Here is a 14046-nt window from a genome sequence, read left to right as displayed (position 1 = left end):
TAAGGAGCTTGGTTGTAGGTCCTGTTATTTGGTATAAAGTGTTTGACGGAGCTGTGCAAAGTTCATCGTACTTATAGGACACAAATAAAATAGCAGCGGAGAAGTGTAGAAAAAATATCCAAAAGAAAACTGTTAATTTCAGGAAAATATATTTGGAATTAATGGCACAAGTGCCACTTACATACGTTACCTTCTATGATGGATCAAACAGAAGTTAGATCTAAGGGTTTCTCTTCACATATATATATATATATATATATATATATATATATATATATATATATATATATATATATATATATATCTATAATATACCATCAGGAATTCCACAAGGATCATACCTGGGACCTTTATTGTTTATTTTTTATATCAATGATACAGGGACATGATTAAAAACTCAAAATTCCATATTTTTGCAGATGACACAAAAATTTACAAAAAAGTCACTAACATGAATGACTGCTTAGAATTGGAAGAGGATATTAATAGGCTTGGAATATATTTTGCGAACAACCAACTGTTCCGGAAGAAATTTTCTAAATGATATTGAAAAGTTTTCACTGAAAATTATCAAAATCCGTTACGTAGCTTAGAAGAACTAAGCGCACAAACAGACAGATGCAAAAAGCGACTTTATTTTATACTATTTAGAAAAGATACATACCTTAGGACAGGCTTTTGTTGTGATGTGTTCACAACACATTACCATATACAGTTACTGTACTTAACACTGTATTCATGTTTTAAATTAAGAACATTTTTTGTATCACTTGCACTTTTAATTTATTTACCTGCAAACTGTATGTACAAGCATGTAAATTTAAAAAAATGTATATCAATACAAGTTCCAAAGAATCACTGCCAAAAGTTCACAATATCCAACATGGTGGCTAAAGATTTTTTTCCCGATTTTTGTGCTCAATGAACAAAACAATGAAAGTGAATAATATCGTTATGTAATGTATTTATGTGTAATGTATTAGTTATTTCTAGTTGAATCTTGAATAAAAAATAATAATATCAGATTTATCTTACTTCATATGAAAATGATCAATCTATTTCAAATATGATAAATTAGCTCTCGCTGTGCAAAAAATCTATTTGTTGGGCCTCTAGAGAACATAAGAATTGAAAGGTTTTATTTAAACTGGCGATATTAGTTTTCCTTCAAATTGTTGTATATCACACTTATTTATTTATTTATTATTAATTCCCTAAAAAAGGTAAATGCCCGTATTATGGGGCAACATCCTGACATAAATAGTAATATAAAAACAAAAATAATATACAATAATAGGGATAAAGTCGGAATGATTTCACTTAAGGATTTTTCTTTAGTCAGACAATGATTTCATTCAGCATGCTTTCCGATTTCAATCTGCCATTTTTATCAGCCATATGGTAATTTGCTTTTTAAGAGGATCTGTTTCAACTTTGCTGATTGAACCCATTATACACAGCCAGGAATACCTACGGAAACGTCCAAAAGATGAATTAATTTTTGGTACTATCATCCTTTGTTCTAATCATGGTCTGGTCGTGTATTTTGTTATAGTTATAGGGTACATCTTTTCACGCTGATAGGTAGGTACAAACTAAAAAAAATAACTTAAAAAAAAATAATGATACATTAATTATGTATTAATTCAATAAAGTTATTAATATTAACCACAAAATTTCATAACCAAAAACGTTTTCAGTCAAAAACCAAATAACCAACAAATTTCTCCATCAATATACAAAACAACCGCAAATGTGACTATTCCACGAATATTCAATAATATTTCAGATAATATTGGTTTCATGCACAAAGGGAAAAACATTTTCGTCAATAATTCTGAAAATGTTACGTAATATTAATAATTCGGTCTTTATTACTTACTGATTGAACAATACCACACATAATGAAGGCAATTTATTTCGAATACGCACACATAGAAAACTTAACTATAGCATATGAAATATTGCCAATGAATTGAGAATCTCTTCAAATTATTAGGAATCCTGTTAAAAACGGGATTCAGGCCTTTAACAAATGAAGTGATAGGTTTCCTAATAAACTTTCAGTAAAGCAGAATTTTTTATCGTGTTGATAAAAATGCTAAAATGCTATCAGGTCAAATGCAGATGTATGAAAACGTGTTACGATATATTAGGAATTTACTAAAAGCTTAACAAGAATACAGCCTGCAATCCCGTTTTTAACCGAATTTTAATAAATCAGCAATACTCATTTTTCTCCGTGTGTTTACGTTATGTACGAAATATCTATCTATATTTTTACATATACCGAATTTGAAGTCTTTACGTCTCAATAAGTAGGTATATTTTTAGAGTACAAATATACATATAATACATAATAACACAAGAAGTGCCCTGTGGGCGTCTTTGGTGATACAAATACAAGCCTAATTTAGGCTTATACTTCCATGCAAAACTGTGTTTTACCTTGATTACAAAATTAAAGTGAGATATACTTTTTCAGGCAAATGTAAGAGAGACAGACAGCGCACTAAATGGTCTAGAACCAAAAGGTACATAAGTCAGTCGTACACGGAGAAAAATGAGGATTTCTTATTAAAACGGGATTGCAGGCCGTTTTCTAATAAACATTTAGTAACTTCTTAATATATCGGAACCCGTGTTTACTGTTCATAGTGTTCATATAATGGCGAAATTCGAAAATTTTATGATTTTTATGAACACGTATTACGACATTGAGATAACACATTCCTCTTTTACTAAAAGCTTAACAGGTAACCATTTATCAATTCATTTACTAAGGGCCTGCAATCCCGTTTTTAACAGGATTACAAATAATTTGAATATATTTTTAATAAATATTCATTGTTAGCAATTTTTCTCCGTGTACAGAAGTAAGTGGCACATTTATTTCCATTCACATTTATATGGAAGACATTTCCAGTTTTCTTCTTTATTCTATGCCAATATATAATTTCATTATTTTAAGATAGGTACTCACTAAAACTTAAGCAAAACACGATTATCCCAAATGTAATCTAAAAGAGCGCCAAAAAATTCAACAAAGGACTAAAAAAAGTGTTCTTTTCAAATGTAAAAAATGATATTTTATTACAAAGGAGTTTCGTGTATTCCCTAACTGTAAAAACATAAGGCGTATTTTCAATATAAATCCCATTGTGTGCCGATGGAATAATCACAGGGAAGTGTGTAAAGTCAGTCTTCCACAGGCACGGCCTGAAAGCCATTTTGGAATTCATTTTCTAACCCCTTCGCTATTACGAGGGGATAAAATTCCACTCCGAAGAATCTATTTTTCCATTTTATGCGCAGAGTGAGAAGGCGTTCCTTAGGAAAAGATTTCTGATCGAAGCTGTACCGGTACTGATATTTAAAGGCAAGGCTAATTTAATTCGGATTCTTCCGTCGATAGAATCTCGGTCAGTAAGGTATAGTAAAAGGTATCTAAATCTAATAGTGAAGTAGGGGGATGTGCTGAATCAGCGTCAATTTTTCAGCTGCCGCCTCAGAATTCTCGAGCAGTACAAAACGACAACACGTCTGTTTGGCGAAGAGTTCATTATTTATAAACTAATTTTAATTAGTGGTGCTTAAGAAGATAAATTGTAAGTGAGAGGTGGGTGACGTCACAGATCCGAGACAAATTTGGAAAATAGGAAACAAATGAGTACATTTATATAAAGGTAGATTGCAGATGCGCTGTTCTTTTTTACCAATATTTTTTTATGAAAAGTGCTCAGAAGAACCAGCTTCATGCATTGATCTTTTCTTGACAACCCCGACAAGATTGAGCCTTTCTCCCCAAATTTATTTCGTATATTAACTGGTGTAATTTTGCCACCAAAATGGATGGATGAAATTTTTCATCGACAGCGAGTCTATCGGCTGAGTTTCAGCTTGATCGAATGCCGGAAAGTGGTTTAATTTCCACTTCCAAAATTCCATTTCAATTTTATTAAGGCGATGCACTACGTCGTGTAATATTTTAAATTGAGCCGCTATCAATAACAACCCTTACGTAGATGGCGATAAGGTTTAAATTCCCGCTTAACACCATCCGCCTCTTTTGATTTATGTAAGAAAAAAAACATGGCCAAAAAATGCCTTTTATTTTATTTTGTGGATGTTCAGGCATAAATATTTAATTTTTTTTCGATCATTTTATGAATAACTTAATATTCCACATTATACAATAAAATCATAACCGAAAATGGGTCCGTAAGTAGGAGATTTTGAACTTTAAAGCAGTTTTCATAGGCCTTTACATTATTTTTTTCTGGGCTTATAAAAAGACTTATCTAAAAAATACTCAATTATTTCAAAGACCAAGATGTATTCTACCCGCAGTATTTAATTAAAGCATCTGAAACATTTCTAGGCGAACAAATTTTCAAACCAAAAACACATGATTTTGCATTACTACGTATGGCATCGCCTTAATTATATTATTCATTCGATCACGAAAACAAAATCGAAATTCAAATAGACATAACTTTAAAAAGTCGCATAAAGTCATTAAGAGCCAAAAAACCTAACTTAAAACCTAACCTAAGTAACCAATTTAACCTAGTTTTGTTTAATCGATTTTCTTGACTTTATATCACGTTTTAAAGGTTTGTTGAATTGTAATTTTGATGACTTATCCGGTCACCATTAAAAAAGGATTTTGTTTTAGTTTCTCTTCTGAAGTAACGTCAATATACTTCGTTTAGATTCTTATTTATAATAGCGCGAGAATTGTACCTAGAAATATATGACCAAAAATTAACCGATGTTTTTTAGGCTCTTTGTGTTTCTGTCAGCAGGTGGAGATTTTCCGAGCTACTGGCATGATGCTATTCAAAACAATTTTGTAATTTCAGATCGTATTGTCTGATTTCTTTTGCATATCACGTTACAATCCTGAGTTTTCATAATTATACCGTGTCGTTTTGCAAGAACCCGTTTTAGGAGATCTCTCCCCTTTGGTTTTTAAAAAGGATAGAGAATTATTATGTCTGTAGCAGAAGAATCCAGATTAAATCATTAATAATAAACAGCTCGACGCTACTTAGGTACGTACTTGCTACTTGCTACTTAGGTACGTACTCGCAGTCGAAATCAAAACAGAGCAACCTACGTACTACAAGCACCTACTTGTCTATCGACGACAATAATACTGCAGTCCGTCTGGGACACTACGACAACTTGCCAGAAGGTTCGAGTCTACCGCCTAGGCATAATTTCCGCGCCGTCGAAACTTCGAGAAAGGTCCACACCGAGCGAGTGGCCTCGATTTAGTTGCCATTTATCTACCTACTGTTGCCACCAGCCGGACAATATAAATAAGCCCAACGCACCGAGCATATTTTTAGTATTCAGTATTTACTATCGTCGACAGCTGCTATCTACAGTACCACGACCTAGTTTCGCGAGCATTCCATAGTATTTGTGCATAAATAAACGTGAAATATTGCGATTGTAAATCAGCTTTCAACTTATCAATAAACGCTATACCTGAGTTGAAGAGATCTTTCATTTATACACCACGATAACCACATGTCAATATAAACAATTACAATGTACCCCTACTTCGTATTCGTTTCGGTAATACAGTATTTTTTGCACAATAATAATAAAAATCTGTATTTTGGTGATTTACAATTATTAGCAAAGACGCTGAACCTAAGAATGCATGATATTATTTAATCATGAACTCAAATATCTTTTTATCATGGAGTTTTTTCAAGTTTCTCATAAACAATCTGTTGAACTTGACAGTGAAGCTACAACTAGTAACTCGCGTCAAAGTGTAAATACGAAGCCCTATAAGTTCTCAGCCCAAAGCCCAACAGTCTGACGACTTTGTTTATGAAATTTATGAGCATCTGTCAAAGTTTTCCAAAGTCACTTGTCTTCCAAGTCGCCCGGACTAAATAAACAGGCTTCTTTATTGATATTTCAAACCAAAAGACCCAACAATTCGGCGGCCACTTTAACTTTCAGCGAGGAAAACTTACTTGAAACTCGGACAGAAAAAAAATTCCTCCTGCGGTCTGCTTGTTTCCGCGAGTAATTGGAAAGAGCCGCATTATACAGAGTGGATCGGTGCTATTTTATTTTGCGGAAATAATCCCAATGTTAAAATGCTTAGATTGTTGGAATATAAGAAAATTTAATTTTCAAATGTTCTGGTTGAAAAACTATGATTCTGAAATCAATTTATTTTTATGAATACCGCACAAGTGTCTGAATTGCTCCTAATCATCTGGAACCAGTGAGACTATGGCATTCCCAGTTGGGGTGTGTTGTGAGGCTGATGGTGGCGGGGAGGAGAAGATGAAGGTGGGAAGGTGGTTATCTACATCTGGTCGCAAAGCACAAGCTATATTTCAATTAAGTTTAAATTTCTGAATGGTGGTCTTACTGAGAGCATCTTCCACTAGAACCTGCCGCAAATCTTCTTATATATAAAGTCGATTGTCTGTTTGTGACGAGTGGACGGCGAGCGGACGGCTGACGGGTGTGCGGCGTGGTTTTTATTTGTATGCAAATCTACAGTTTTAGTCCGAGGTTGATGAAAATTTGCACACTTAATTTTTGTTTTGTAACAAGAGGAAGGTCACTGTTTAGGTCTGATTTTAAAAAAACTCTGTGTAAAGCTTGAGCGAATACGGGGAGTTGAGTTACAACACTGTATATTACTTTTTTAATAATCAATATTTACTTGCGCACGCCGAGCTTAACACGGTGTCATATCTTTCTTTTTGACTGCTTACTGTTTATTTGTACGTCTTTTGAGTCGGCACCGCTTAAGAAGCCTGTGGGACTATGACATTACCGATCGGGATAACTTAAGAGGCTGAAGAGAGTGGTAGAAAGAAGGGGAAGTTTGGAAAGTACCTGGCAATTCAGATCTATTCACCAAGCACGGCTAAAACCATTTCAAGCAATGTTTCAGTTCTAAATGACGATTTTTCACTAGGGAGATGCCGGAACTCTGAATGAAGTTGTCAGCTAAATGTTTCAATTTTCAAATATGTCAGAATAAAGATGTGGATTAATTTGTTTTATTTCACGATTCACAATTTTACGGCACGTTCCAGGGTGGAAGATACTCTTAGTATTGCCCGGTGTAAGACCACGATTCAGAATTGAAACGTTACTTTAAATGGCTTTAGCCGTATTTGGTGACCAGATCTGAATAGTCAGGTACTCCTCCTTCCCTTAACCTATCGCCTTCCCTTCTCCACTACCTTCCGCCTCACAAAATATCCCAATCGGGCATCCCTGTAGTCTCACTGGCTTCAGACGGTTGGGAGCAGTTGGGACTCTTGCCCTGGATTCACGTAAAACATAAATTATGATGGATGTAATATAAATGCTGTAGTGAAGTAGTAAATATACTTACAATATCCTCCCGAGATATTTTTCATAAATCTGTACACTTATTTGAACTTATGTGAAATATGCCTGGGTAACAACATTTAATTTAATTAAGGAATTTTCATTTTATTTTAGATCATTGTTTCACTCTGCCGTGTGTTTGGTGATCGATGGAAACCCGCAGTTCAGATGCCGTCAGCCAAGTGATGGATAGGCCCTCAATAATAAAAAAGAAACATTTTTCTTATTTCTTTTATATTTCCCCTGTACTCGCAACAACCTGCCGTGACTGAGAAGAGCTTACGTTAATTAAAAAGTAAACCATGTGGCAGTAAATTACGGAATTTTGATCAAACAGTGTTATAAGATTCATCAAAATACATGTATTTTTTTAATACCTAGGCTATATTACGGATCAGGAATCATAAAAAGATATAGTAATCTGTAAAACTTACAAATTAAGGAAGAAGGAAAATTACAAAAGAAAGCACAATAAAATGGAAAACCTTGCAACTTCCGTTGTCATATCTTTCAATTTCGACTTTTAAGGCGATGCCATTCGTAGTAATGCAAAATCATGTGTTTTTCGTTTGAAAATTTGGTCGCCTAGAAATGTTTCAGATGCTTTAATTAAATACTGCAAGTAGAATACATCTTAGCCTTTGAAATAATCGAGTATTTTTTAGATAAGTCTTTTTATAAGCCCAGAAAAAAATTATGTATAAGGCCTATGAAAACTGCTTTCAAGTTCAAAATCTCCTACTTACGAACCCATTTTCGGTTATGATTTTATTGCATAATGTGGAAAATTAAGTTATTTATAAAATGATCGAAAAAAAATTAAATATTTATGCCTGATAATACAAAATAAAATAAAATGCACTTTTTTGCCATGTTTTTTTTTTTTGCATAAATCAAAACAGGCGGATGGTGTTAAGCGGGAATTTGAACCTTATCGCCATCTACGTAAGGGTTATTATTGATAGCGGCTCAATTTAAAATATTACACAACGTAGTGCATAACCTTAAAAGATATCCCTAAAAGTGTCTAACGATTAAAAGTAAACTAAAAGTAAAGCTTGAAATGTTTAGATTCACTAACATATTTTCAGCCCATTATTTCAGTTCAATCAGCGAGTTATTGGGAGCCGAAATATCAATTTTAATGTATAATAAAGACAATAAACCACATTCAGAGTTTCATTAAGTTGAACCGCTAAAAATTAATATAAAGTTTAATGAATTTTAAATATGTTTGCGGTCGATAGCACGGTGGGTGGGTTTTGGTGAATTTTACTTTTGAAGCTGTCATTTTTCTACATTTGAAAAGTAGAAAATACGCCATTAATAAAAATAGAACGATACACGCTTCAACAACGCATTGAAATTATTAAAATTCACTTGAGTGAATCAAATGCAAATCATCTTGAGTGATGAGGCCCATTTCCACCTCGGTGGCTTCGTCAACAAGCAAAATTGTCGCATCTGGGGCTCGGAAAACCCAAGAGTTATTGTTGAAAAGCCTCAACGTGTGACTGTTTGGTGCGGTTTATGGTCCGGCAGAGTCATTGGACCTTACTTTTTTGAAAATGAGGCTGGAGCAACAGTTACGGTGAATGGATTACGCTATTGAGATATGATTAATGATTTCTTATGGCCGGAATTGAATAGTATTGATCTGGACAGCGTTTACTTTCAACAAGACGGCGCTACGTGCTACACAAGCAACGAAACCATTGATCTTTTACGATTGAATATAAAAATAACACCTCTTATTGGAAAACCCTGTATAACTGCTGTAATATCACCCTATTTAAAAAAAATCGTGTATGTCCGCGTGTGTACGTGATTGCCACCAAAAGATAGATAGCATTGTCATCGTCAATGAGTCTTTTTGTCAAGTTTCAGATTTATCATATGTCGGGGAATGGGTTAATTTCTGCTTACAAGATTTGTAGTTATTTATTACCGAAAACGATATCTCGTACGGATCCACTAATAAAAATAATAAATCTACTTTTTCTTAGTACTCAATGTGCAAGTTTAGTAAAATATATACTTAATAATTGAAATGCTAGTGAAGGAATATGCATCCTGCACGGAATATCTATAGCGAACTCAGCTTCAAAGACATAGAGTTCTGGTCGTACGTAATTCAGTTACGTGTGAACTTCTCGTGGTTCCAAGCTCCGCTAATTAGTTATCCAACTAGTTTCAGTTGTCCTATGTCTCTATTCCACCTCCTTTGTTGTTGCAGCATCCCACACAAGTGCATATACAAGTTATATATACATCTGTAGATCTGTATACAGATTATGCCCCCACACAATGCCCGTGTTGCAGTTTAATTCAGATCAGTAACGGAGATGGTTCACTGACTAACCCCATATCGTATAAATCAGGCCATTAATTGAACAAAGCGCAATTGAGTTCAGTTAGATAAGGTGTAATTCGTTCGTCGACTGATTGGCAAATTGTCTTGAAATTATATGATTTTATCCAAATTATCAATATTTTCATTATTCTAAATATATACGTTTTTAATAATTACCGCGTTACCGGGTTAGGACGCTGGCATCTTCAATCTGGGTTATATTCTAAAATCTGGGGCCCAAAGAGAAAAGAGATGTTAAGGGAAATTTTGGGAAGTACCTGATTTTCAGATCTGGCCAATTATGGCGACATAAGACTCTAAAACGGGGGTTTGATTGATGCCCACATTTTAATTATTTCTGATGAACGTGTTACTAAAATCTCAAATGTTTCTAGAGATTCGATAAGGCAGTTTCAACCGCAAGTCTGTTCAATACATTAGAGCCGCGTGTCGCATATTTTTGTGCACGGCTGCTTCACTTACGTCGTTAAGATTCTGGCTTTATTTTAGGGCATTGTTTCGTCTTAATACGGCTAAGCCATTTTGAGCAACAATTCGATTCAAACAAGGAATCTTTTCATTTACGTTTATCTCAGTATCATCCCGATGTTATTATTTTATTTTATGGAAATAAACAATGTTGCATTTATTCACTGCAAAATGCATGTTTTGTTTAAATTCTGGTAAGCTGAACATTATTCGGTTCGATGCGATGATTTAAAAAAAGATAAATATCCAAACGTCAACTGACAAAATCACTCTAAAGCGCGGATTATCGCATTGTTTGAGTTTGTGCTGTGAGTTTTAACAATAACATGGTTAACAATAGATTTTACATCTTTTCAGTAAAACAACGTTTTTCGGCGTGAAAAATTTTCCTGTTTGATTTCGCTATAAAATTTGTCAGTGTTCCAGATATCTCATCATAGAGTGGAAGATACTCTCAGTATCGCCCTATTCTAAGACCACCATTCAAAATTGAATCGTTGCTAGAAATAGTTTTGGCCATGTTTGATAACCAGATCTGAATATCCAGGTACTTTAACACCTTCCTCTCCATCTTCTTTCCCACCCAACTACCTTAAGCCTTATAACACACCCCAATTGGGGATACCATAGACACTCGCACCAGATGGTTAGGAGCAGTTAGAAATCTTGTTCGGTATTCACGTAAAAAAATCCAATTGTTTTATTACCTATTTATTAACATTATTTTTTTTTTATTTCGAAATGTTCGATTAAAATCGTCAACCCTGCGCCACAAAATTGAAACGACTTTTCACTAACACGTGTGTAACAAAGTCGCCTGAAGTAGTTTTCAGACTGGTGATTCAACAGCTCGAGAGGAGTGCTTTTCTACACATTCTTCACACACACAGTAGACCATCAAACTGTTGAACTACGTCAGGTTAGCTTAGTTAATCAAAGCTAGCTAAGAATTCCATAGTTGCATAAACAAAAAATTCAAATATTATTTCCAGGTGTGAAAGGGGCGTCTATCACCACGAAATGCCAGCCACCTTGCCGTGCCCCCCAATTAGTATATCGCAACAGCGCAACATGAGTCCTCGTGAATCCAGTCCCCTGAGCAGGGATCAGGGATCAGGGAGTAGGGAGTGTGTGTTAGGCTCACCGGCAGCGTGTAGCGTGGCCAGCAGGTCGGCCAGCAGCGCGGGGTCCTGGCAGGAGACGGCCACCTCGCCGGCGCCGCGCAGCTGCAGTGCCACGCCGCCCTCTCCGCCCACCGCGCCGCACATGAGCACGGCGCGAGGCCGCAGCGCGCCCAAGCCCAGACGCGCGCCGGACACCTGCAAAATAAAACAGACCAACGATTAAAAACATATCTAACTGTAACTATTCGTGTGCATAGTAAAGGAGACCTAATGACCAAAATTGATTCTACATCGCACTTGTTTACAAGTTTACAAATTATTATTACTTTTATTTGAAACGTAATAATTGTTAGTTAAGTATTCATTTTTATCAGTGGGTATATGTAATCACAAATGCAATTACATTTTGTCTGGTGAGTGTTAATCTTTAATCAGACGATTCGCCTGTTCTGCGGAGTTAAAAACAAACTTCTTCAACAGTTAAATTACTCTGTGGCGTCATTTTGATTATTTATAAATGAAATAATAAAAAAAACTTACATGAAATAATTTGTTTACACCACTTTTTAATCAATAATAATCTACAAAGAAGCCATTGACTTTGAAACATGTAGATTTAAATCTGGTGTAAGCAAAGTATTTCATTAATATACAATTAAAATGACCCCACAGATTAATTTAACCGTTGAAAAAGTGTGAAGAACCGCGTTGTTTTTTATGAATAAACAACTTGATATTTTCAAATAAGAACTGAAAATGATTTTACCCTGTGAGCAGATCTCTGCTTTTAAGATTAACCAACATAATATATTCACACAGGTTTAAACAGTTCAAAACCTTGCAAATAAATAACTTTTGAATTAATCCGAAAGAGGGTGGTTGTTAATCATAACACTACCTAGCTATGTATGTATTTTATTGAGTTTACCATCTTAAACCATTCACTGTGAAGTGGTTCAGGAATATACAATGTTAAGAATGCTATACAAACGTACCTCATTGGATTGTCGTCTTTCCAAATCTGTTTCAGCAATTATTTGGTTATTGTTTTTAAATACATTATAGATGTATTGGATTCAGTATTACTTAATTGTACTCCCAAAGGTATTTGTGTCATTTGGGGAATAGTACGTATTAAATTTAATTAAATTTAATTGATAAACAACAGTAGACAATATTTTTAAATACGTATGGTGAATATAATAAAGAAATGGAACCAATAGTAGATTTTCATATAAGTGTTTTAAGATTAGTGATTACTTTCCCAGGTCAATGTGCACACTGGTTCTTGTGATAAGTGGTTTCTTGTTTTGTCATTTGTCTTGTAATTCAGAGAGCGAATTTGAGGATAATGAACTTCGTTTATTATTTTACTAAGCCAACTGTCAAAACAAATAACCATAGATATACCAAACATAAAAGTAGATGCATAGATAATACCAATCAAATGTGTGAAATCGACTAGCTAAAGGCGTGACGCCACCCCTTTCATCTTTACACCTACTACGCCGATCTGGACAGCTCAGGTCGGCGCAGCAATAGAAGCGTAGGTTTGTGTGACAAGTGTGTTTCTAAAGCATCTATTTTCATAAGAAATGTATCGATTATAATTATTCTAGATATCTCTGTGCATTGCTTACGTAGCGTACGTCAACCCAGTGTGCTTCTACCTTAATACTACGGGGATGGGATAGTGGGAGGTCGGATAAGGGGATGGATATATTATGTGTAGAGTATAATGTATTGTGTGAATGTTATTTATTGATTTTAGGTTTGAAGTTGTGAGCGCTGAGTTAATAAATCGAATTCACTGTATGAAGTACGAATGAATGTGTTTTGTTTTGAATTAGTGCTGCATTGAGGGAGGTTTAATGTGTGATTTTGTCTGGTTTGCCTGATGGGTACTCTTAATTGAATTCGTTCAAGTAGTTCAGGGAAAGTAGATCACATTTACTATTTTTGTAAAATTGTACGTCTGTGTAGTTTCGCAAAGAACACATTTAATATCCAGTCGTGTTAATGGAGCATATGACAGATTTCGTGCAAAGGCATTTATTTTGCTCCATAAAACAACCTTTGAAGATGGGAAATTATTTTCTGCCATCTGCGGCCTTCATTCACCCGTTTGATCTCTTCCGATAGATTTTTTCCCTGAAAGCCGGCTTAAGGGATGATCTGTTTTACGGAAACGTGACGGGAGGGCGGTAGTGGCGATCACCGCGAGAACTATATTCCTTTTAATCTTTCGATTAATGAAATATCTATTAGAGTAGCGATGGATGCATCTCAAAGATAAGACAATAGAAGATCGGTTTGATTTGTAGTTGTATCGACGTCATAGTACCTTTATCTATCAGTGCCGATCCCTCATATGGTAGTGACATCCAAACAGTGATACATCGAGTGACATACAAAGACGGCAGTGCACGAATAAAACGATTTTGTTACCTAAGTCATGAAAAGCTTTGAATTTTATAAATGTGAAATAAAAGTTACTTTTTTTTCACTTAAGCCAAATAAAATAAATGGTCGTATTTTGAAAACTAAAGCGACAACACGGGTAGGCACCGTGAGCGGTACTAGGAACTGTGGGAGCGAACTAGGCCGCGGCAAAAAGGCGAAAAACCGGATATCAGTTGTTCGCCGCGAGGAACACCACAACTAAATAATATATAACTGAACTTTGACTGA

General features: G+C 34.9%; 1 protein-coding gene across 2 annotated transcripts in view; it reads right to left on the bottom strand.

Moving 5' to 3' along the window:
* Positions 1-14046, bottom strand: part of LOC149416851 (uncharacterized) — a 406606-nt gene that overhangs the window by 209639 nt on the left and 182921 nt on the right. For both annotated transcript variants that reach the window (XM_089641014.1, XM_089641015.1), the window contains one exon: positions 11376-11550. In XM_089641014.1, the coding sequence (XP_089497140.1) occupies positions 11376-11550 (175 nt within the window). The remainder of the gene's footprint in view (positions 1-11375; positions 11551-14046) is intronic.

The sequence above is a fragment of the Hesperophylax consimilis genome, chromosome 16 (assembly GCF_061612785.1).
Source record: "Hesperophylax consimilis isolate HC1 chromosome 16, BYU_Hcon_1.0, whole genome shotgun sequence".
Taxonomy (NCBI): Eukaryota; Metazoa; Arthropoda; class Insecta; order Trichoptera; family Limnephilidae; genus Hesperophylax; species Hesperophylax consimilis.
The sequence above is the reverse complement of the archived record's forward strand: the minus strand, read 5'-3'. Positions and strand labels throughout refer to the sequence as shown.